At 45.5% G+C, this 22616-nt stretch overlaps 1 protein-coding gene across 2 annotated transcripts in view; it reads right to left on the bottom strand.

Annotated features, from left to right (window-relative positions):
* EPHX2 (epoxide hydrolase 2) overlaps nucleotides 1-22616 on the bottom strand; it is a 109247-nt gene that overhangs the window by 33030 nt on the left and 53601 nt on the right. For both annotated transcript variants that reach the window (XM_067462580.1, XM_067462574.1), the window contains exons 11-13: nucleotides 10748-10833; nucleotides 9387-9498; nucleotides 119-193 (exon numbers count right to left, since the gene is read on the bottom strand). In XM_067462580.1, coding sequence (XP_067318681.1) covers nucleotides 119-193; nucleotides 9387-9498; nucleotides 10748-10833 — 273 coding nt within the window. The remainder of the gene's footprint in view (nucleotides 1-118; nucleotides 194-9386; nucleotides 9499-10747; nucleotides 10834-22616) is intronic.

The following is a 22616-nucleotide window of genomic DNA, read 5'->3' as shown; positions in this document are numbered from 1 at the left end:
AGAAGAAGGAGAAGAGGAGGAGGAGGAGGAGGAAGAAGGAAAAGGAGAAGAAGACCACCACAACAACTTCAAGACCACCACCAAGAACCAGAAACCACATTCCATATTGGTGACCAACCTCCTTCTTGCTGGATCGCACCATCGCCTTCAGGAACCTGCTCAAGTCTTTTTCCAGTTCGGCCTCCGCAACGCCCTGCCAGGAGCAAAAGCACGAATTAGTCAGGAGTGTATTCAGGATGCAACTGTGGAGGGCCAATGGTTCAGCCATGCCCTTTCCCAGGGGAAGACCATTGCTTTCACTATGCGGATCTTCGTTGCCAGTGTGATGTCCCTACTCTTCACTATTTTATCGAGATTGGTCCTTGCTCTCCTCCCAAGAAGGAAATGTCTTTTGATTTCCTGGTTGCAGTCTGCGTCTGCAGTAATCTTTGCACTAGAAACACAAAGTCTCTCACGGCCTCCACGTTTTCTCCCTCCATTTGCCAGTTATCCATCAGTCTGGTGGCCATCATCTTGGTTTTTGTAATGTTTCACTGCAACCCAGCTTTTGAACCTTTTTCTTTCACCTTGGTCATAAGGCTCCTTAGTTTCTCCTTGTTTTCGGCCATCAAAGTGGTATCATCTGCATATCTAAGGTTGTTAATGTTTCTTCCAGCAATGTTTACCCCATCCTTGCATTCATCAAGCCCCGTACATTGCATGGTATGTTCTGCATACAAGTTGAATAGGTTGGGTGAGAGTAGACAACCCTGCTGTACGCCTTTCCCAATCTTGAACCAGTCTGTTCTTCCATGTTCAGTTCTTACTGTTGCTACTTGATCTTTATATTTATTTATTTATTATTTATTTAAAAGTTTAAAAGTTTTGTATAACGACCTTCTCACCTCTCTTGAGGGACTCAGACCGGTTTCCAACCATAATATCACAGACAATCAATAAAACATCATAATACATATTACAGTAAAACATTAAAACAGCAATTGCAATCAATAACTATAATGGTCAGTCGTCCCACTAAAATCGTTGCTCATCATCCTCCATCCATATCTCAGGGTGTTGGCTCACTCGTCAAATGCCTGTCTCCATAACCAAGTCTTCACCTCTTTCCTAAATGTCAGGATAGGTGGGGTGGTTCTGATCTCCAGTGGGAGAGAGTTCCAGAGTCGAGGGGCCACCACCGAGAAGGCCCTGTCCCTCGTCCCCACCAGACATGCTTGCGAGGCCAGTGGGACCAAGAGCAAGGCCTCTCCAGATGATCTTAATAATATTGATGGTTCATAGGTTCATTTGTTAGATTTTAGCTATTCTTGTAAGCCGCTCCGAGCCCCAGGGGAGTGGCGGCATATAAGTTTAAATAATAAATAATAATAAATACGTTCGGAGATTCCTCAGGAGAGAGACAAGGTGGTTTGGGATCCCCAGACCATCAAGAACGTGCCACAACTTGTTGGTTCTGTACACTATGCTTTTAAGCTGACTGTTGGACACATTGGTTCTGGAACTAAAAGCAAACAACTCACTGGATGTTTATGTTTAGTAATCAGTTTAAAAGCCTGATTGCGCTCTCATTTCAGTAAGCCTGGATGCTGCTCTTGGTGAGTGATGGCGCCCTTTCCTGTGACGCTAAATTGGATTACTGCTGGAGTTGAGCTCAGCCATGAGTCAATGTCCTGCTCAGCGTGATTTTTTCTTTGCCTGGTAAACTGAACTGCTGATATGATGGGATGGTTAGTTTGCTTTGGCTTAAACTCTGCGTCGGAACAGAGCTATGGCCGTAGCGTTGATTGCTGGGACCATGCAGCTCCTCTGCTGCAACTGCTTCATTTCCACATTCAAAGTGCAGAGTCCCAATCTGGCTATTTGGCACACTAAATCTTCCCAAATTAACCCGCTTGGGCCTGAAAATACTGATTTCGGTTCTCTTCCCAGTCCCAGCACCTCGACAGATAGAGCTGGTTGGGATGTATAGATCCATAGAGATTTGTACGAGACCACAAGAGCCACCCAATCTAGCACCCTTCTATACAAGCAAAGCCCTCCTGACAGATGGCCATCCAGCCATGGTTGAAAAACCTCCAGAGAAGGACACGCCAACACATTTCCTAGGATATACTGTTAAGCAACTGCTAGGCCACTGGGTTGCTGTGATTTCAGAGCTGTATGGCTATGTTCCAGCAGCATTCTCTCCTGATGTTTCACCTGCATCTATGGAGCCCGCGGTGGCGCAGTGGGCTAAACCCCTGTGCCGGCAGGACTGAAGACCGACAGGTCGCAGGTTCGAATCCGGGGAGATCAGGTTCGAATCCGTTCAGCAGTGGTTCGAATCCGTTCAGCAGTGGAACTCTCTGCCCCGGAGTGTGGTGGAGGCTCCTTCTTTGGAAGCTTTTAAACAGAGGCTGGATGGCCATCTGTCAGGGGTGATTTGAATGCAATATTCCTGCTTCTTGGCAGAATGGGGTTGGACTGGATGGCCCATGAGGTCTCTTCCAACTCTTTGATTCTATGATTCTATGAGAGGCGGATGAGCTCCCTCTATCAGCTCCAGCTCTTCATGCGGGGAAATGAGAGAAGCCTCCCACAAGGATGATAAAAACATCAAATCATCCAGGCATCCCCTGGGCAACGTCCTTGCAGACGGCCAATTCTCTCGCACCAGAAGCGACTTGCTCCTGACACAACAAAAAAACAAAACAAAACAAAACCTGCATCTATGGCAGGCATCCTCAGAAGTTGTGAGGTCTGCTGGAAACTAGGAAAATTGGGTTTATATATCTGTGGTAGGTCCAGGGTGGGAGGAAAACTCTTGTGTGTTGGAGGTAGGTGTGAATGTTTCAATTGGCCACCTTGATTAGCATTTCATGGTCTGACAGTTTTTTGGTGTGCCTTGTTACTGCCTGGGGGAATCTTTTGTTGAGAGGTGATTAGGTGTTCCTGATTGTTTCTTGTCTGGAATTCCCCTGTGTTTGAGTTTAGTTCTTTATATACTGTTATAATTTTAGAGTTTTTTTTAATACTGGTAGCCAGATTTTGTTCATTTTCATGGTTTCCTCCTTTCTGTTGAAATTGTCCACATGCGTATGGATTTCAGTGGCTTCTCTGTGTAGCCTGACATGGTGATTGTGAGAGTGGTCCAGCATTTCTGTGTTCTTAAATAATATGCTGTGTCCAGGTTGGTTCACCAGGTGCTCTGCTATGCCTGACTTCTCTGGTTGACTTAGTCTGCAGTGCCTTTCATGTTCCTTGATTCTGGAATGTGTCCAGAGGAGGGCGACTAAAATGATCAAGGGTCTGGAGAACAAGCCCTATGAGGAGCGGCTTAGGGAACTGGGCATGTTTAGCCTGAAGAAGAGAAGGCTGAGAGGAGATATGATAGCCATGTATAAATATGTGAGAGGAAGCCACAGGGAGGAGGGAGCAAGCTTGTTTTCTGCTTCCATGGAGACTAGGACGCAATGGAACAATGGCTTCAAACTACAAGAGAGGAGATTCCATGTGAACATGAGGAAGAACTTCCTGACTGTGAGAGCCGTTCAGCAGTGGAACTCTCTGCCCCGGAGTGTGGTGGAGGCTCCTTCTTTGGAAGCTTTTAAGCAGAGGCTGGGTGGCCATCTGTCAGGGGTGATTTGAATGCAATATTCCTGCTTCTTGGCAGAATGGGGTTGGACTGGATGGCCCATGAGGTCTCTTCCAACTCTTTGATTCTATGATTCTATGATTCTATGATTTGTGTTTGGACGCTACGTTGGGTGGTCCCTCTGTAGACTTGTCCACAGCTGCATGGAATCCGGTAGATTCCTGCAGAGGTGAGAGGATCCCACTTGTCCTTTGCTTCTGGATCTTTTGCAAAATAAATTTGAAAGTGAAAACAGGCTGCTACAAGGACCGCCCGGGGCTTGAGTGACTCACATCCATAGAAACAAAGCTAAAATTCCTTTGCACTCTTTGGGAAGTGAGAAGTATGTCAGGCTGTGTCTTGTCAGTCACACATCTGCTTGGCGAGATCACAAAGCTTTGTAGCCAAGACTTTGCAACTCCGGGACTCCCACGGAGACACGTCTTCCAGTTCATTTTACACAATGAAAAATATCCTTGTTTCCAAATAACAGATTACTACTTACGTACTTAAAGAATCATAGAATCAAAGAGTTGGAAGAGACCCTTGAGAACAAGCCCTATGAGGAGCGGCTTAAGGAGCTGGCCATGTTTAGCCTGAAGAAGAGAAGGCTGAGAGGAGATATGATAGCCATGTTTAAATATGTGAGAGGAAGCCACAGGGAGGAGGGAGCAAGCTTGTTTTCTGCTTCCTTAGAGACTAGAACAAGCCCTATGAGGAGTGGCTTAAGGAGCTGGGCATGTTTAGCCTAAAGAAGAGAAGGCTGAGAGGAGATATGATAGCCATGTATAAATGTGTGAGAGGAAGCCACAGGGAGGAGGGAGCAAGCTTGTTTTCTGCTTCCTTAGAGACTAGAACAAGCCCTATGAGGAGTGGCTTAAGGAGCTGGCCATGTTTAGCCTAAAGAAGAGAAGGCTGAGAGGAGATATGATAGCCATGTATAAATATGTGAGAGGAAGCCACAGGGAGGAGGGAGCAAGCTTGTTTTCTGCTTCCTTAGAGACTAGAACAAGCCCTATGAGGAGCGGCTTAAGGAGCTGGGCATGTTTAGCCTGAAGAAGAGAAGGCTGAGAGGAGATATGATAGCCATGTATAAATATGTGAGAGGAAGCCACAGGGAGGAGGGAGCAAGCCTGTTTTCTGTTTCCTTGGAGACTAGGACGGAATGGAGCCATGGCTTCAAACTACAAGAGAGGAGATTCCATCTGATCACGAGGAAGAACTTCCTGACTGTGAGAGCCGTTCAGCAGTGGAACTCTCTGCCCCAGAGTGTGGTGGAGGCTCTTTCTTTGGAAGCATACTTAGGCGATCCCTCGTTGTCGGAGTAGGATAGTCTTCCAAGATCAGTGTAGTGGCGGTAGGTCCATAGGTGACTGTAGAGCCCTATTATTGACCCACATGTTCTCCCGAAGTGAGGGCATTGGTTTCCAGGTGGAACGTGGTCCCGGTCGGGGTTGGCTTGATGCGCCTTCCTCTTGGCACATTTCTCTCTTTCACCCTCCATTTGTGCCTCTTCCAATTCTACAGCACTGCTGGTCACAGCTGACCTCCAGCTGGAGCGCTCAAGGGCCAGGGCTTCCCAGTTCTCAGTGTCTATGCCAGAGTTTTTAAGGTTGGCTTTGAGGCCATTTTAAAATCTCTTTTCCTGTCCACCCGTTCTTGAGTTCGGAGTAGAGCAACTGCTTTGGGAGACGGTGGTCGGGCATCCGGACAACGTGGCCGGTCCAGCGGAGTTGATAGCAGAGGACCATCGCTTCAATGCTGGTGGTCTTTGCTTCTTCCAAAACGCTGACCTTTGTTCGCTTGTCTTCCCAAGATATTTGCAGGATTTTCCGGAGGCAGTGCTGATGGAATTGTTCCAGGAGTTGCATGTGACGTCCGTAGACAGTCCACGTCTCGCAGGCATAGAGCAGGGTTGGGAGGACAATAGCTCTATAAACAAGCACCTTGTTCTCCCTACGGATGTCCCAGTCCTCAAATACTCTCTGCTTCATTTGGAAAAAAGCTGCACTCACAGATTACAGGTGATGATGGCATCTGAGATCACAAGTGACGCAGTCAGAGATGAGCCAGTTATAGTTTTCTTCGCAGCTCAGTCCCAACTCAGCAGCAATAATTCCACCATAATAATTAACAGTACAGGCAGACCCCACGTTACAAACAAGAGAGGGTCTGTAGGTTTATTGTCAAAGGCTTTTAGGGCCGGAATCGCTGGGCTGTTGTGTGTTTTCCTGGCTGTTAATAAGAATCATAGAGCCATAGAGTTGGAAGAGACCTCATGGGCCATCCAGTCCAACCCCATTCTGCCAAGAAGCAGGAAAGCTGCATTCAAAGCACCCCCGACAGATAGCCATCCAGCCTCTGTTCAAAAGCTTCCAAAGAAGGAGCCTCCACCACACTCTGGGGCAGAGAGTTCCACTGCTGAACAGCTCTCCTTACAGTATGAAAGTTCTTCCTAATGTTCAGATGGAATCCTCTTTCTTGTAGTTTGAAACCACTGTTCCACGTCCTAGTCTCCAGGGAAGCAGAAAACAAGCTTGCTCCCTCCTCTCACATATTTATACATGGCTATCATGTCTCCTCTCAGCCTTCTCTTCTGCAGGCTAAACATGCTCAGCTCTTTCAGCCGCTCCTCATTGGGCTTGTTCTCCAGACCTTGGTCATTTGAATTTCCCTCCTCTGGACACATTCCAGCTTAGAGTCAACATCTCCCTTCAATTGTGGTGCCCAGAATTGGAAACAGTCTTCCAGGTGTGGTCTAACCAAGGCAGAATAGAGCATAGGTAGCATGACTTCCCTGGATCTATTATTGATTTATTTATTTCGGGCTTTTAGATCCCGTCCTATCTCAACCTCCGCAGAAGGACTCAGGACGGCAAACAAATTGGCACCCCCATCAAAAACATAAATATACAATTTAACAGCAGTATAACAACAAGCAGTGTAAAACAGTAAGAAACAATATAAAAACAATCAAGCGGTCAGCAGTCATTAGTTTGAATCATCATCCAAGGGGCAGTCAGTCATTCTATAAAAGCTGTCACATCAGCAAATCAACCTAATCTACAAAAGCTTGATCCCATAGTCAGGATTTCCCTTGTTTCCAGAAGGTCAAGAGGGATGCAGCAGATCTAATTTCACTTGGGAGGGAGTTCCATAGCTGAGGGGCCACCACAGAAAAGGCCCTGTCCCTTGTCCCCACCAGACGCGATTGCGGCAATAGGGGAACAACAAGAAGGGTCTCCTCAGATGATCTTAGGGCCCTAGGTGGATCTAGACCAGCGTTTCTCAACCTGGGGGTCGGGACCGTTGGAGGGGTCGCGAGGGGGTATCAGAGGGGTCACCAATGACCATCAGAAAACACAGTATTTTCTGTTAGTCATGGGGATTCCGTGTGGAAAGTTTGGCCCAATTCTATCATTGATGGGGTTCAGAATGCTCTTTGATTGTATGTGAACTATAAATCCCAACGACTACAACTCCCAACTGTCAAGGTCTATTTTCCCCAAACTCCACCAGTGTTTGCATTTGGGCATATAGAGTGTTTGTGCCAAGTTTGGTTCAGATCCAACATTGTTTGAGTCCACAGTGCTCTTGGGATGTAGGTGAACTACAACTCCCAAACTCAAGGTCAATGCCACCAAACCCTTCTAGTGTTTTCTGTTGGTCATGGGAGTCCTGTATGCCACGTTTGGTTCAATTCTGTTCTTGGTGGAGTCCAGAATGCTCTTTGATTGTAGGTGAACTATAAATCCCAGCAACTACAACTCCCAAATGACAATCAGTCACCCCTCTCCCAACCCCACCAGTATTAAATTTGGGCATATTGGACATTTGTGCCAAATTTGGCCCAGTGAATGAAAATACATCCTGCATATAAGACATTTACATTATGATTCATAACAGGAGCAAAATTACAGTTATGAAGTCACAACGAAAATAATGTTGTAGTTGGGGGTCACCACAACATGAGGAACTGTATCAAGGGGTCACGACATTAGGAAGGTTGAGAAACACTGATCTAGACACTATACCCCTTATTGATACAGGCCAAAATCCCATTGGTTGTGACCTCACAACCTCTGAGGACGCCTGCCACAGATGCAGGCGAAACATCAGGAGAGAATGCTTCTGGAACATGGCCATACAGCCTGGAAAACACACAACAACCCAAGTTGTAGGTTTGTTCTTAACTTGAATTAGTACGTAAATTGGAACAGGTAAATCAGGTGCAAAATAGGTGCAATTGTTCAGTGGAAAAGGCATGCGATTGAGGGCTTGGTGTGCAACCGAATAAAGCATTTGCATAAGTACAGCCAGCTCGATCAGCCCTGGAAAGCAATGCCCTTGAGCAGACAATGGGGAGATTTCAATAATTCATCTCTTTAATCACAACTCTGCGGGAACGACAGGGAAAGGCACTTCGGGCGAATGGAAATCGCTTCCCACAATATACTAGAGTGGAAACAGCTCCATGAACTCTGCCCCGGAGTATCCCAAATGTGGTTTTCCTGCTGCAAAATATGCACTTCTGTTTTAGTATTTGCAGCAGTAGATCTCCGTTTCTTAGTCCAAGCATGGGCCTTCGCTCTGGGTGTTTTGGACTTCAACTCCCACAATTCCTAACAGCCGGTAGACAGCGAGTGGAGAGGGGAGGCTGGTCTCTGAGAGGTCCCCTCTCTCTTGTGGGGTTCCTCAGGGGCCATTCTCTCCCCTCTGTTGTTTAACATCTATATGCGACCACTTGCTCAGCTGGTTCGAGGTTTTGGGCTTGAGTGTTATCAGTACACCAATGACACTCAGCTTGTGCTGAAGATGGAAGGCCGACCGGACTCTGTATCCAATTGTTTCCATCAGTGCCTCAAGGCCATTACTGGATGGTTGCGTGCCAGCAGGTTGAGGGTGAATCCAGCAAAGACGGAGATCCTATGGCTGGGTCGACCAGGCAGTGGGGACATCCAGCTGCCTACCCTGGATGGCGAGGCGCTACGCCCGTCATCGTTGGTCAAGAGTCTGGGAGTCCTTTTGGACCCTCTGCTGACAATGGAGGCCCAGGTCTCTGCCATGAGCAGAACCGCTTTCTTTCATCTGCGGCAGGCTAGACGGCTGGCCCCCTCCCTGTCCAGGGACGACCTAGCTATGGTGGTCCAGACCACGGTCATCTCAAGACTGGACTACTATAACGCCCCCTACATTGGCCTTCCTCTGTCGGTGATCGGGAAGCTCAAGTTGGTACAGAATGCAGCTGCTCGGCTTCTTGCGGGAATTCCGATGAGATGCCACATCACCCCAATCTTACTACAGCTGCATTGGTTACCAATTGAGCACCGGATCACTTTCAAAGTGATGGTACTCACCTTTAAGGCCTTGCATGGTCTGGGGCTGATGTACCTGAGGGACCGCCTCGCCCCCTCCCAACCCCAGAGATCCCTCCGTTCTGAGGACCAAGATCTATTGGAAGTCTCCAGTGTCAAGACCTTGCGTCTAACAGCAACCAGATGCAGAGCCTTCACAGCAGTGGCACCATCACTCTGGAATACTCTGCCACCTGAAGTCCGTGCCTTGCAGGACTTACCAGCTTTCCGCAGGGCATGGAAGACATACCTGTTTCGACAGGCTTTTAATGTTTGATATTATTGTTTTTAAATTGTTTTAAATTGCTTTTAAATTTTGTTAGATTTTAGCCATTCTTGTAAGCCGATCCGAGCCCCAGGGGAGTGGCGGCATATCAGTTTAAATAATAAATAAATAAATAAAAATATGCGCTACTCACCGGCTTCTGGAAATAGAGCTGATAATCCAACACAGGGTTGGCTTCGATCCGCTTCATCACGTCTTTTTGGGGGTTTGAAGGCTTGTAAGGTGTGTTCAGACTGGCCACCGCTCTAAAAGCACCGCAGGAAGGAATCAGAAAAGGGCAGTGAGGTGAGGTGCAAAGTAATGATATTTGTCCCCTGCAATCATTATTTATTAATTTATTTATTATTTACAGTTGTGCTGGTACAGCTGTACCAGGAGCTCCAATTTTGTTTGCTTTGTATTAAATGTTTGCTTGCAGTCAGGGACTCTGCAGGAAGGTGGCTTCCTTTGTTGCAGTCGTAGGGCAAGTCACCTGTCCATCATCGTTAAGTTTTGGTTCCGCCCCTTGCTCAGGGCAATTGGGAAGGGAAGAGAGCCATTTTTAGTTAGTCTCAGCAAGGAAAGCTAATGTACAGGATGTGTGCAAGCTTCCCCTGTACAAAAGCTTCAACCCGTACTTTCCGGGGGAGAACAGTCTTAAGAGCCTCCAAAGATTCTAAAAAATCCAAATCAAAATAAAGAATAAGCATTGCAAAGTTCCAAAGATTAAGGTTAAATGCAGAATATAGTTCCAAAGATCTTCAGGTAAAAGCAGGAGACACAATCCTATTGACAAAATTCAAACCAAAGTCCCAGGTACAAGCAATGAAACAATTGCCCCATGAATCACAATGCAAGAAATCCCAAGCGTACTGCTTTCCAGGCTAAGATTATTCCATGAAGCTTTCAGGCTAAGAAGCTACGTTGAACTGACACTTTCCCTTGGTTTGAAAGAAGCCTAAATACCTTTCTAACATGAAAGCATTGCGATGACCTTTCACCGAGCTGGCCTCTTGTCTGCCGGCCAGGCGAGAACTCCTCCTGACCTGGAGATCAAGATGAGATTGCCGAGTCAGGTCACTATCAAGGCTTTCAGTACTTTCAGTATCAGCGTGGGAAGGAGGCAAATGCCTCCCCACTTGTTCGTTATCTCCTTCGTTAAAATTCCTTTCTCTCCGCTGTGTTGATATTGACTATGCATTGCCTGACTCTGCACTGTCTGTGGGAGCTGCAGGCCCAGAGATCTGAGGCACAGAAAAAGAGCCAGGAATCTGAATCCCATCATCCTCATCATCACAGAACATCTCAGCCACCCCCCCCCCCCCAATTCATTAAAGTCACCAATATCAACTCAAACAACCCATAGAAGCACATTGCTGCTTGGCATAGAATCTTTGAAACCAACTAGACAACCTAGAACTCCCATGATGGAGACCATGACTCTACCCAGTATTATCATGCCAACTTCTCTATAGGAAAAGTATAGCCCGACCCCGAAATGAGAGCTCAACATACTTGACTCGCTCGGGGTAGAAGAGAGCCATGCTCCAGATGGTGACACCAGCCCAATCGTGGCCGACGAAGGTAGCCTGGGAAATGCCCTGGAGAAGGAGACAAACGTGGACCAGTTAACTCAGCATTCAAAACAGTGCTTCCTGTCCTGTAAGTACAAAGTAATCTCCTCGTAGCACGCTTTTCCAATTTCTGAGTGGAGATACACCTAAAAATTGTTTGCCTATATATGTGTATACTGTAATCCGCTCTGAGTCCCCTCGAGGAAATAGAGCAGAATATAAATAAAGTGTATTATTATTATTACTATTATTATTACTACTACAAGGGGTATTTTTAAGTAAGGTCTGTTTGAACATAAGTACACAACAAAAGTTTATTTCCAAAAAATAAATTTATTTTCAGAAAGTACATACTTCACTCTATTTTTCGACATAGTTGCCAAGTTTGTTCAAATACTTATCATACCTCTGAACCAATTTTAAAATACCCTCTTCATAAAAACTTGCCGCCACCAAAAGCCACCAATTGTCTGTAATCAAAGAAGGGCGATAGGAGCGGTCCTCATCATGGACGTTGTCATGGCCATCTTTGAATTGTCATACCCACTTACGCACTTTGCTTTCACTCTTAACAGTATCACCGTACACTTCACAAATCTGTCGATGAATTTCTGCAGCAGGCAGGTTCCTTGCTGACAAAAACCGTATCCCTGAGCGAACCTCACATGCGGAGGGTGAGTTGATAGTCTTAAACATTTTTAAAGCACAGAGCAGAACCGTACACGTTAGCTACAGAGCGGAAACTGAGCACAGTTGTTCCCAAGGCATGCCGGTACACGATGCACACGCTCGTTGCGGTATGTGCGCGAACTACTAGTGTCTACAACAAAACGGACCTTACTTTAAAAATACCCTTCGTATTTTACTGACACAAAAGCACAGCATGTCACAACAAGCAAGATCTCTATGCTGGATTTCGTATCAAAAAATCACAAGTCAAACACTTCCCAAGCGTCTAGGACTCTGTGATGTATTTTCGAATGATGCGTGCATATCCAAGTCAGGTGGCCTTTTGCAGTTGACAGATCATGATTTTGTCGATGTTGATTGTTTCCAAATGCCGGCTGAGATCTTTTGGCATGGCAACTCTGCTGGGCCGGCCACGTTGTCCGGATGCCTGACCACCGTCTCCCAAAGCAGTTGCTCTACTCCGAACTTAAGAACGGAAAAAGGAATGTTGGTGGACAGGAAAAGAGATTTAAAGATGGGCTCAAAGCCAACCTTAAAAACTCTGGCATAGACACTGAGAACTGGGAAACCCTGGCCCTTGAGCGCTCCAGCTGGAGGACAGCTGTGACCAGCAGTGCTGCAGAATTTGAGGAGGCACGAGTGGAGGGTGAAAGAGAGAAACGTGCCAGGAGGAAAGCGCGTCAAGCCAACCCCGACCGGGACTGCCTTCCACCTGGAAACCAATGCCCTCACTGCGGAAGAAGATGCAGAGCAAGAATAGGGCTCCACAGCCACATACGGACCCACAAGGAAATCCATAATGGAAGACCATCTTACTCGTCCAACGAGGGATCGCCTCAGAAAGAAGAAGTGTGCTGATGACCACTGTGACCACCTGGACTGGTTTATGCCAGAGCCTTTGCAGTTTGATTTTGAGGTCTTGATAATGGCTGAGTTTTTCCTGTTGTTTTTCCTCAATGCGACTGTCACCTGGTATGGCGTTATCAATCATCCAGACTTTTTTGTTTTCCACAATCATCTGGTGTATTGTGTTCCAAAATTTTGTCAGTCTGGGTTCGAAAGTCCCACAGTATTTTTTGCATGTTCATTTTCCACTACCTTTGTAGATTTATGATCCCACCAGTTCTTTACTACTGGCAGGTGATACTTATGACATAAGTTCCAGTGAATCATCTAAGCCACAGAGTTGTGCCTCTGTTTGTAGTCCATCTGTGCGATTTTCTTGCAGCAGTTGAGGATATGGTCCATGGTTTATCAGATACCTTGCACAGTCTGCATTTTGGGTCATCAGATGATTTTTCAATAATGGCCTTAATGGCATTTGTTCGAACGGCTTGTTCCTGGACTGCAAGAATCAGGCCTTCTTCTGCCTCCTTCTTTGGGCTTCCATTCGTGAGCCATAACCAGATGTCCTGTTCAACATCTTTATTAATGACTTAGATGAAGGGCTAGAAGGCATGATCATCAAGTTTGCAGACGACACCAAATTGGGAGGGATAGCCAATAGTCCAGAGGACAGGAGCAGAATTCAAAACGATCTTGACAGATTAGAGAGATGGGCCAAAACTAACAAAATGAAGTTCAACGGTGACAAATGCAAGATACTCCACTTTGGCAGAAAAAATGAAATGCAAAGATACAGAATGGGGGACAATGCCTGGCTTGAGAGCAGTACGTGTGAAAAAGATCTTGGAGTCCTCGTGGACAACAAGTTAAACATGAGCCAACAATGTGATGTGGCGGCAAAAAAAGCCAATGGGATTTTGGCCTGCATCAATAGGAGCATAGTGTCTAGATCTAAGGAAGCAATGCTACCCCTCTATTCTGCTTTGGTTAGACCACATCTGGAATATTGTGTCCAATTCTGGGCACCACAATTCAAGAGAGATATTGACAAGCTGGAATGTGTCCAGAGGAGGGCGACTAAAATGATCAAGGGTCTGGAGAACAAGCCCTATGAGGAGCGGCTTAAGGAGCTGGGCATGTTTAGCCTGAAGAAGAGAAGGCTGAGAGGAGATATGATAGCATGTATCAATATGTGAGAGGAAGCCACAGGGAGGAGGGAGCAAGCTTGTTTTCTGCTTCCTTGGAGACTAGGACGCGGAACAATGGCTTCAAACTACAAGAGAGGAGATTCCATCTGAACATTAGGAAGAACTTCCTGACTGTGAGAGCCGTTCAGCGGTGGAACTCTCTGCCCCGGAGTGTGGTGGAGGCTCCTTCTTTGGAAGCTTTTAAACAGAGACTGGATGGCCATCTGTCAGGGGTGATTTGAATGCAATATTCCTGCTTCTTGGCAGGGGGTTGGACTGGATGGCCCATGAGGTCTCTTCCAACTCTTTGATTCTATGATTCTATGATTCTTCTCCTTATCAACTTTCGCTTCAATTTTGTCCAGGAACTGCCCATGCAGTGCTTTGTTGTGCCAGCTGTCAGCTCTGGTTTGGAGTGCAGTTTTCTCGTACTGATTCTTTGATGATTACTACTACTTCTACTACTACTACTATATTAGAAACACAACAAGATGAGTCCACAGGAGACAGGATCACTCTGCTGGCTGTTGTATTGGATCACATGTCGGACATTTCCCAAGTGTCTAGGACTATGTGATGTATCGACAAATAATGTGTGCGGATCCCAGTGGGGTGGCCTTTTGCAGCTGACAGATGGTCATTTTGTTGATGTCGATTGTGTTTAAGTCCAGGCCAAGGTCTTTAGGCACTGCACCCGGTGTGCCAGTCACCACTGGCACCACCTTGACTGGCTTGTGCCAGGGTATTTGCAATTCAAGCTTTAAATCCTTATATCGTGTCAGCTTTTCCAGTTGTTTCTCTTCAATCCTGATGTCACCTGGGATTGCAACATCTACGAGCCATACTTTGTTTTTCAACACGATCGTGAGGTCAGGAGTCTTATGCTCCAAAACACTGTCTGTCTGAATTCAAAAGTCCCAGAGGAGTTTGATGTGTTCATTTTCTTTAATTTTTTTCTGGCTTGTGATCCCACCAGTTCTTTGTCGCAGGCAGATGGCGTTTGTGGCACAAGTTCTAATGGACCATCTGAGCAACGGTGTTATGCCTCTGCTTGTAGTCTGTCTGCGCAATTTTCTTGCAGCAGCTGAGGATGGGATCTATTGTTTCATCTGCTTCCTTGCAGAGTCTATATTTGGGATCTGTCGATGACTTTTCAATTCTGGTTTTGATGGCATTTGTTCTAATGGCTTGTTTTTGGGCTGCCAGAAGCAGTGGCCTTTTGATTATTATTTATCATATGAAGGTGGACTTGTGAGAAAGATTTGGATCAAACACATAAGATACTAAATATTAGCGTACAACTAAATGCAGAACTGTATCCCTTTTTGAAAAATTATGGCCAAATGCTTGGAACGCTGCTATGAAAAAACGAATTTAATAGATGATCACAGCAGCAAGACTGGTATATGCCGAAAACTGGAAAGGCTTGTTATTACCGACGATGGAATAACGGCTGCTAAACTGAACGAAGTAAGAAAAAATGGGCATGTTATCAGGTTTCACCAGAGGAAAAATAATTAAGACGCTTTTTTAAAATAATTGTAACCCTTGGAAGACTTTTTGAAGGAAAAAGAAACCCAATTTAATAACTATTGGTTTGGAAAATTGGTGTTTCTTTGAATCAGGGCAGCAGCACGATCCCGAGTTCCAAGTGCAAGGCACCGTTTCGTGAAAAACCGAACCTTTTCCGAGTCTGAAGCTACAATATTGGCACAGAAGAGAACACCCTGAACCAAGTTATCTCGAAATAGAAAAGACACAAAGAAGAAATTAGAAAAGCCAGTTCCAAGCGACCAGGCCCTCGCTTAACTTGAAAGCGCCGTTCTCGCTTTTAAGTGCCATCTGCCTGCGCAAGATAGGGCTCCGCTCTCTGCTCGCCGCCCGTCAAAACCTGTCCTCCTCTGTCCCCAAAGGCCTTGGAAACAAGGCAAAGTCCTGCTTCGCTCGACATAGTTTTCCTCCAAATTCTCAATTTGTCCAAACTGTTGCCGCTGAGAACGGCTAGACACATCTTGACTAATGTTGCATTTGGTAAATAGCTATTACCAGGCACGGGCAAACTTGGGTCCTCCAGGTGTTTTGGACTCCAACTCCCACAATTCCTAACAGCCTACCGGCTGTTAGGAATTGTGGGAGTTGGAGTCCAAAACACCTGGAGGGCCCAGGTTTGCCCATGCATGGGTTAAACCAACTCCTTATATTAGACTAGCGGTCCCCTGCCAGGCATTGCTGTGGCCCAATCTGGTGATCTGGAAAATAAAGTAATGAGAAAGTGCTGGTTTCTAATATATGTAATGTCTTGATGCTTGTTGGTAAACAGTATTTCTTGTCGTCTCTTTGTCAGTGTTGATGGAGATTGTCTGGTTTGCCTACTCTGGAATATGCAACAAATAATTCTTCTTCTTTAGCAGTACCTTTCAAATCTATGATACTATACCTATCATATACATATATATGTATGTGAATCATATATATCTATCTATATCTATGGCTTGATGGCTCTTTGTCAGGAAACTCACTACCTCTGAGGATGCTTGCCATAGATGCAGGCGAAACCTCAGGAGAAATGCCTCTAGAACATGGCCCTATAGCCCGAAAAAACCCACAAGAACCTAACTTAGATTAGTTTTTCTTGCCCTGGTGAAGGGCATTGGACTGGATGGCGTGAGGGGGTGTCAGAAGTGTTGCCAAAGACCACCAGAAAACACAGTATTTTTTGTTGCTCATGGTGGTTCTGTGTGGGAAGTTTGGCCCAATTTTATCTTTGGTGGGTTCAAAATGCCCTTTGATTATAGGTGAACTGTTCTGGTACAGCTGTACTAGGAGCTCCAATTTTGTTTGCTTTGCATTGAATGTTTGTTTGCAGTCCTAAGTTTCAGGGACTCTGCAGATAGGTAGCTTCTTTGGTTGCAGTTATAGGGCAAGCCGCCTGTCCATCATCATTAAGTTTGGTCCCGCCCCTTGCTCAGGGCAATTGGGAAGGGAAGGGAGCCATTTTTAGTTAGTCTCAGCAAGGAAAGCTATGTACAGGACGTGTGTAAAGCTTCCCCTGTACAAAAGCTTCAACCTTTAAGAGTTTCCAGGGTTACAGAAATTCCAACAGAAACAGAAGGAAAAGAGTCTCCAAAGACTTTCCAGGGAAACAGCCCTAAAGATCAAAGAACTCCAGCTGAAGAGACTACAGGCCTTCCTGGTAGGTCCACTCGGTGCTTTGAGACGCAGTTCCACCCGGTAGTGGTGTCCACATCAGTTAGGTTTAAGTTTACAGTTAGCCTGGGAGAAGTTAAAAAGGGGTTTTTCTTTTAAAGAATCATAGAATCAAAGAGTTGGAAGAGACCTCATGGGCCTTCCAGTCCAACCCCATTCTGCCAAGAAGCAGGAATATTGCACCCCTGACAGATGGCCATCCAGCCCCTGTTTAAAAGCTTCCAAAGAAGGAGCCTCCATCACACTCCAGGGCAGAGAGTTCCACTGCTGAACGGCTCTCACAGTCAGGAAGTTCTTCCTCATGTTCAGATGGAATCTCCTCTCTTGTAGTTTGAAGCCATTGTTCCATTGCGTCCTAGTCTCCAAGGAAGCAGAAAACAAGCTTGCTCCCTCCTCCCTGTGGCTTCCTCTCACATATTTATGGCTGGGGAAAGTGGAAGGCAAAAGGAAGAGGGGCTGGCCAAGGGCAAGATGGATGGATGGCATCCTTGAAGTGACTGGACTGACCTTGAAGGAGCTGGGGGTGGTGACGGCCGACAGGGAGCTTTGGCGTGGGCTGGTCCATGAGGTCACGAAGAGTCGGAGACGAATGAACAACAACATCATATCTCTTTTCAGCCTTCTCTTCTTCAGGCTAAACATGCCCAGCTCCTTAAGCCGCTCCTCATAGGGCTTGTTCTCCAGACCCTTGATCATTTTCGTCACCCTCCTCTGGACACATTCCAGCTTGTCAATATCTCTCTTGAATGTTGGTGCCCAGAATTGGACACAATGTTCCAGGTGTGGTCTAACCAAAGCAGAATAGAGGGGTAGCATTACTTCCTTAGATCTAGACACTATGCTCCTATTGATGCAGGCTGAAATCCCATTGGCTTTTTTTGCCGCCACATCACATTGTTGGCTCATGTTTAACTTGTTGTCCACGAGGAAGAAGTTATTGAAGATAGTTGCCTGTCCTTCGTGGGCAAGTTTAGGTATTCACCAGTTGCCCAAAAAGCTTGGAATTATTTGCTTAACTTTATTGAAGACAAGAAAAGTTTCTGTTTGATTGTTCATTAATAAAAGGCTTTGTTGTACTTCTCAAGCCATCTAAAGACTGCTTGTGGTGGAAACCTCTGAGAACTTCTCTTTGGGGGCCCTGGCTTCCCGTTGGGCAAAGGTTGCACATCTTGTTTTAAAGACAACTATTTACAGGCCCAACATGTGACAAAACATGAACTATAAATCCCAGCAACTACAACTCCCAAATGTCAAGATCTATTTTCTCCAAACTCCATCTGTGTTCATATCTGGGCATAGGGAGTATTTGTGCCAAGTTTGGTCTAGATTCTTCGTTGTTTGAGTCCACAGTGCTCTCTGGATGTAAATGAATTACAACTCCCAAACTCAAGGTCAATGCCCACCAAACCCTTCCAGTGTTTTCTGTTGGTCATGGGAGTCCTGTGTGCCAAGTTTGGTTCAATTCCATCATTATGGGGGACTCAAAGCGGTTTACACATAACTGTCAATGCCATACATTGGACACTGACGCGATGCCAAACCATAACAACCACAATAATAAAACCACAATTAAACATAAATCATAATTAGACAGTACATAAGCAATCATTAAAACAATAAATAATAAAAACAGTCTTGCCAGTCATATTGTCATTCTAGTCCATGTCCTTTAAACTCTATAAACATTTACTGTCTGAAGGCCTGGTCCCAAAGCCATGATTTTAATTTCTTTCTAAAAGCCCGGAGGGAGCAGATCTTACCTCATTTGGGAGTGTGTTCCATAGGCGAGGGGCCACCGCTGAAAAGGCCCTGTCTTTGTCCCCGCCAGACACATTTGCGCAATTGATGGGAGCGAGAGCAGGGCTTCCCCGGATGATCTTAGATTACGAGATGGGACATAGGGGTGGATGCGTTCGGACAAGTAAACTGGGCCAGAACCGTATAGAGCTTTATAGGTCAAAACCAGCACTTTGAATTGGGCTTGGAGATGGACTGGCAGCTAGTGGAGCTGGCACAACAAGAGGGTGGTATGCTCCCTGTATGTCGCCCCAGTTAGTAATCTGGCTGCGGCCCGTTGGACTAACTCTTAACTTTAAATATAATATCACTATATTTAATGTGTTGTATTGTATTCTAATAACAATAATATTTAGCGGTATTGAATTTTGATAGGCAAGAATGACAATTGTTTCAAGTAGTACTTTTATATCGTTGCACTTCTGTATTGTGTTTATTTGTTTGTATGGGAATGGCCTGTGAGTCTATAAACAACTCCCTGCTGCTATAAAAGAAATTAATTAACTAACTAATTAATTAGGGTAAGCTGATAAGAAACAGCAAACCAAATGGACTGAAGGGGAAAGGAGGAATCCGATTCATATCCTCTTGCAGTAACTCTTGCGTAATGGCTGAGTCTTGAGAGGCATAACACAAAACCCCACCGGATCGATCTTGCAAGATGCTCGGCATACTTTTAATTAAATGCATTTGCAAACATCTGAGAACAACTGGGAAGGGATTGGGATTTGTACAGCCAGCTCTGGGAATGGAGCAACCAGAGCAGATTAATTAGGCTAATTGGTGAAAGGCTAACAAGAGTCTTTTCTTTCTTTTTATGCCTCCTCTTAACAAAATGAATTACAGGAGACTCTCATCTAACCATGGCCTTGAGAGTTACTATTAGCTCTTTCCCCAATCCAGAGGTTAGGAAAATGGGCTGAGGCACACACACACACACACACAAAACACCTAGATCAGATTTTCTCAAACTGGAGGTCATGAGGGGGTGTCAAAAGGGTCACCAAAGACCGTCAGAAAACTGTATTTTCTATTGGTCATAGGGGTTCTGTGTGACAAGTTTAGCCCAATTCTACTGTTGGTGGGTTCAAGGGGCTCTTTGATTGTAGGTGGACTATAAATCCCAGCAACTACAACTCCCAAATGCCAATGCTTATTTTCCCCAAACTCCACCAGTGTTCACATTTGGGCATATTGAGTATCCGTGCCAAGTCCGGTCCAGATCCATCATTCTTTGAGTCCACACTGCTCTCTGGATATAAGTGAACTACAACTCCCAAACTCAAGGTCAATGCCCACCAAACCCTTCCAGTATGTTCTGTTGGTCATGGGAATTCTGTGTGCCAAGTTTGCTTCAAATCCATTGTTGGTGGAGTTCAGAATGCTCTTTGATTGTAGGTGAACTTTAAATTCCAGCAACTACAATGCCCAAATGTTAAGGTCTATTTAAGCCCCCCCCCCCCCCAACTCCACCAGTATTCGCATTAGGGCATATTGAGTATTCGTGCCAACTTTGGTCCAGATGCATCATTGCTTGAGTCCACAGTGCTCTCTTGATGTAGATGAACAACAACTCCCAAACTCAAGGTCATTGCAGACCAAACCCTTCCAGTATTTTCTGTTGGTCATGGGGGTTCTGTGTGCCACTTTTAGTTCAATTCCATCATTGGTGGAGTTCATAATGCTATTTGATTGTAGGTGAACTATAAATCCCAGCAACTACAACTCCCATTGTGAAGGACCATTTGCCCCAAACTCCACCAGTGTTCACATTTGGGCATAGTGAATATTCGTGCCAAGTCCAGTCCAGATCCATCATTGTTCGAGTTCACGGTGCTCTCTGGATTTAGGTGGACTACAACTCCAAAACTCAAGGTCAATGCCCAACAAACCCTTTCAGTATTTTCTATTGGTCATGGGAGTTCTGTCTGCCAAGTTTGGTTCAATTCCATCGTTGGTAGAGTTCAGAATGCTCTTTGATTGTAGGTGAACTATAAATCCTAGCAACTACAACTCCCAAATGACATAATCAATCCCCCTTACCCAACCCCATCAGTATTCAAATTTGGGCATTTGTGCCAAATGTGTTCCAGTGAATGAAGATATATCCTGCACATCAGATATTTACATGACGATTCATAACAGGAGCAAAATTACAGTTGTGAAGTAGCAACGAAAATAATGTTATGGTTGGGGGTCACCGCAACATGAGGAACTGTATTAAGGGGTCATGGCATTAGGAAGGTTGAGAAACACTGTTCTAATTCTATTGGAAGAACTGTGAAATCTCCTTCTCTGGTAGTGGACTATAAATCCTAGCAACTACAACTCCCAAATGACAAAATCAACCCCCCTTCCCCAACCCCACCAATATTCAAATGTGAGTATTTGTGCCAAACGTGGTCCAGTTAATGAAAATGTCAAAAGTAACAAATAATTGATTAGTATCCTTTAGAAGTCTGTGGTGATAAACAATGGTCATTAAAATTGTCTTAAGATTGAGAACATTCCCATATAGTTCTCACGTTGTTGTGAGCTGCCATCAAATCGTGCATATCAGATATTTACATAACGATTCATAACAGGAGCAAAATTATATTTGTGAAGTAGCAATGAAAATAATGTTATGGTTGGGGGTCACCACAACATGCTTCTGGTTGCTTCTGGAGTGAGAGAACTTGTGAGTGTGCTTGCTCCATCCATGCTCAACATTTACACAAATGACCAGCCACTGCCAGAAGGGACAGAGAGCTTCATCTATGCTGATGATTGTGCCATTACTGCTCAAGCAGGGAGCTTTGAGATGGTAGAACAGAAGCTCTCCAAAGCTGTAGGTGCCCTTACTGCCTATTACAGGGAAAACCAGCTGATCCCTAATTCATCTAAAACACAGACATGTGCTTTTCACCTTAAGAACAGACAAGCATCCCGAGCTCTGAGGATGAGGATTACCTGGGAAGGAATCCCACTGGAGCATTGCAGCGCACCCAAATACCTGGGAGTCACTCTGGATCGTGCTCTGACCTACAAGAAGCACTGCCTGAACATCAAGCAAAAAGTGGGTGCTAGAAACAATATCATATGAAAGCTGACTGGCACAGCCTGGTGATCACAACCAGATACAGTGAAGACATCTGCCCTTGCGCTGTGCTACTCTGCTGCTGAGTACACTTGCCCACTGTGGAACACATCTCACCACGCTAAAACAGTGGATTTGGCTCTGAATGAGACATGCCTCATTATCACGGGATGTCTGCGCCCTACACCACTGGAGAAATTACGCTGTTTAGCCGGTATTGCACCACCTGACATCCGCCAGGAAGTAGCACCCAATAGTAAAAGGACCAAGGCAGTGACATCTCCAGCTCATCCCGTTTGTGTATCAGCTAGCACATCAACACCTTAAATCAAGAAATAGTTTTCTAAGATCTACAGAGACACTCGCTGGAACACCCCAGCAAGCAAGAGTCCAAAAGTGGCAGGCTCAAACCCAGAACCTCAATCAATGGCTGATACTAGATGAGAGACTCCCCACTGGGCACACAGAAAACTGGGTGACTTGGAAGGTGCTGAACAGGCTGCGCTCTGGCACTATGAGATGCAGAGCCAACCTTCAGAAATGGGGCCACAAAGTGGAATCCACAACATGCGAGTGTGGAGAAGAGCAAACCACTGACCACCTGCTGCAATGCAACCTGAGCCCTGCCACATGCACCATGGAGGACTTTCTTCCGGCAACACCAGAGGCACTCCAAGTGGCCAGATACTGGTCAAAGGACATTTAATCAACTACCAAGCTTGCAAACTTTATGTTTTGTCTGTTTGTTTTGTTAAAAATGTAATACAAATGTCTGGTTGCTCCTGACATGATAAATAAAAACCACAACATGAGGAATTGTATTAAGGGGTCGCGGCATTAGGAAGGTTGAGAACCACTGACCTAGATCCATAGATTCCTGGAGTGGATTATTGTGAATCATGTGTCCTGCCAAACTTGACATGGGAATGAGTCCCAGTATTATTTATTTGATTTTATGTATACCCTGCATTTCTCCCTGCGGGGACTCAAAGCGGCTCACAACC

Source organism: Anolis sagrei, chromosome 1, assembly GCF_037176765.1.
Source record: "Anolis sagrei isolate rAnoSag1 chromosome 1, rAnoSag1.mat, whole genome shotgun sequence".
Taxonomy (NCBI): Eukaryota; Metazoa; Chordata; class Lepidosauria; order Squamata; family Dactyloidae; genus Anolis; species Anolis sagrei.
Note: the sequence above shows the minus strand (reverse complement) of the source record. Positions and strands in the feature narration are given on the sequence as shown.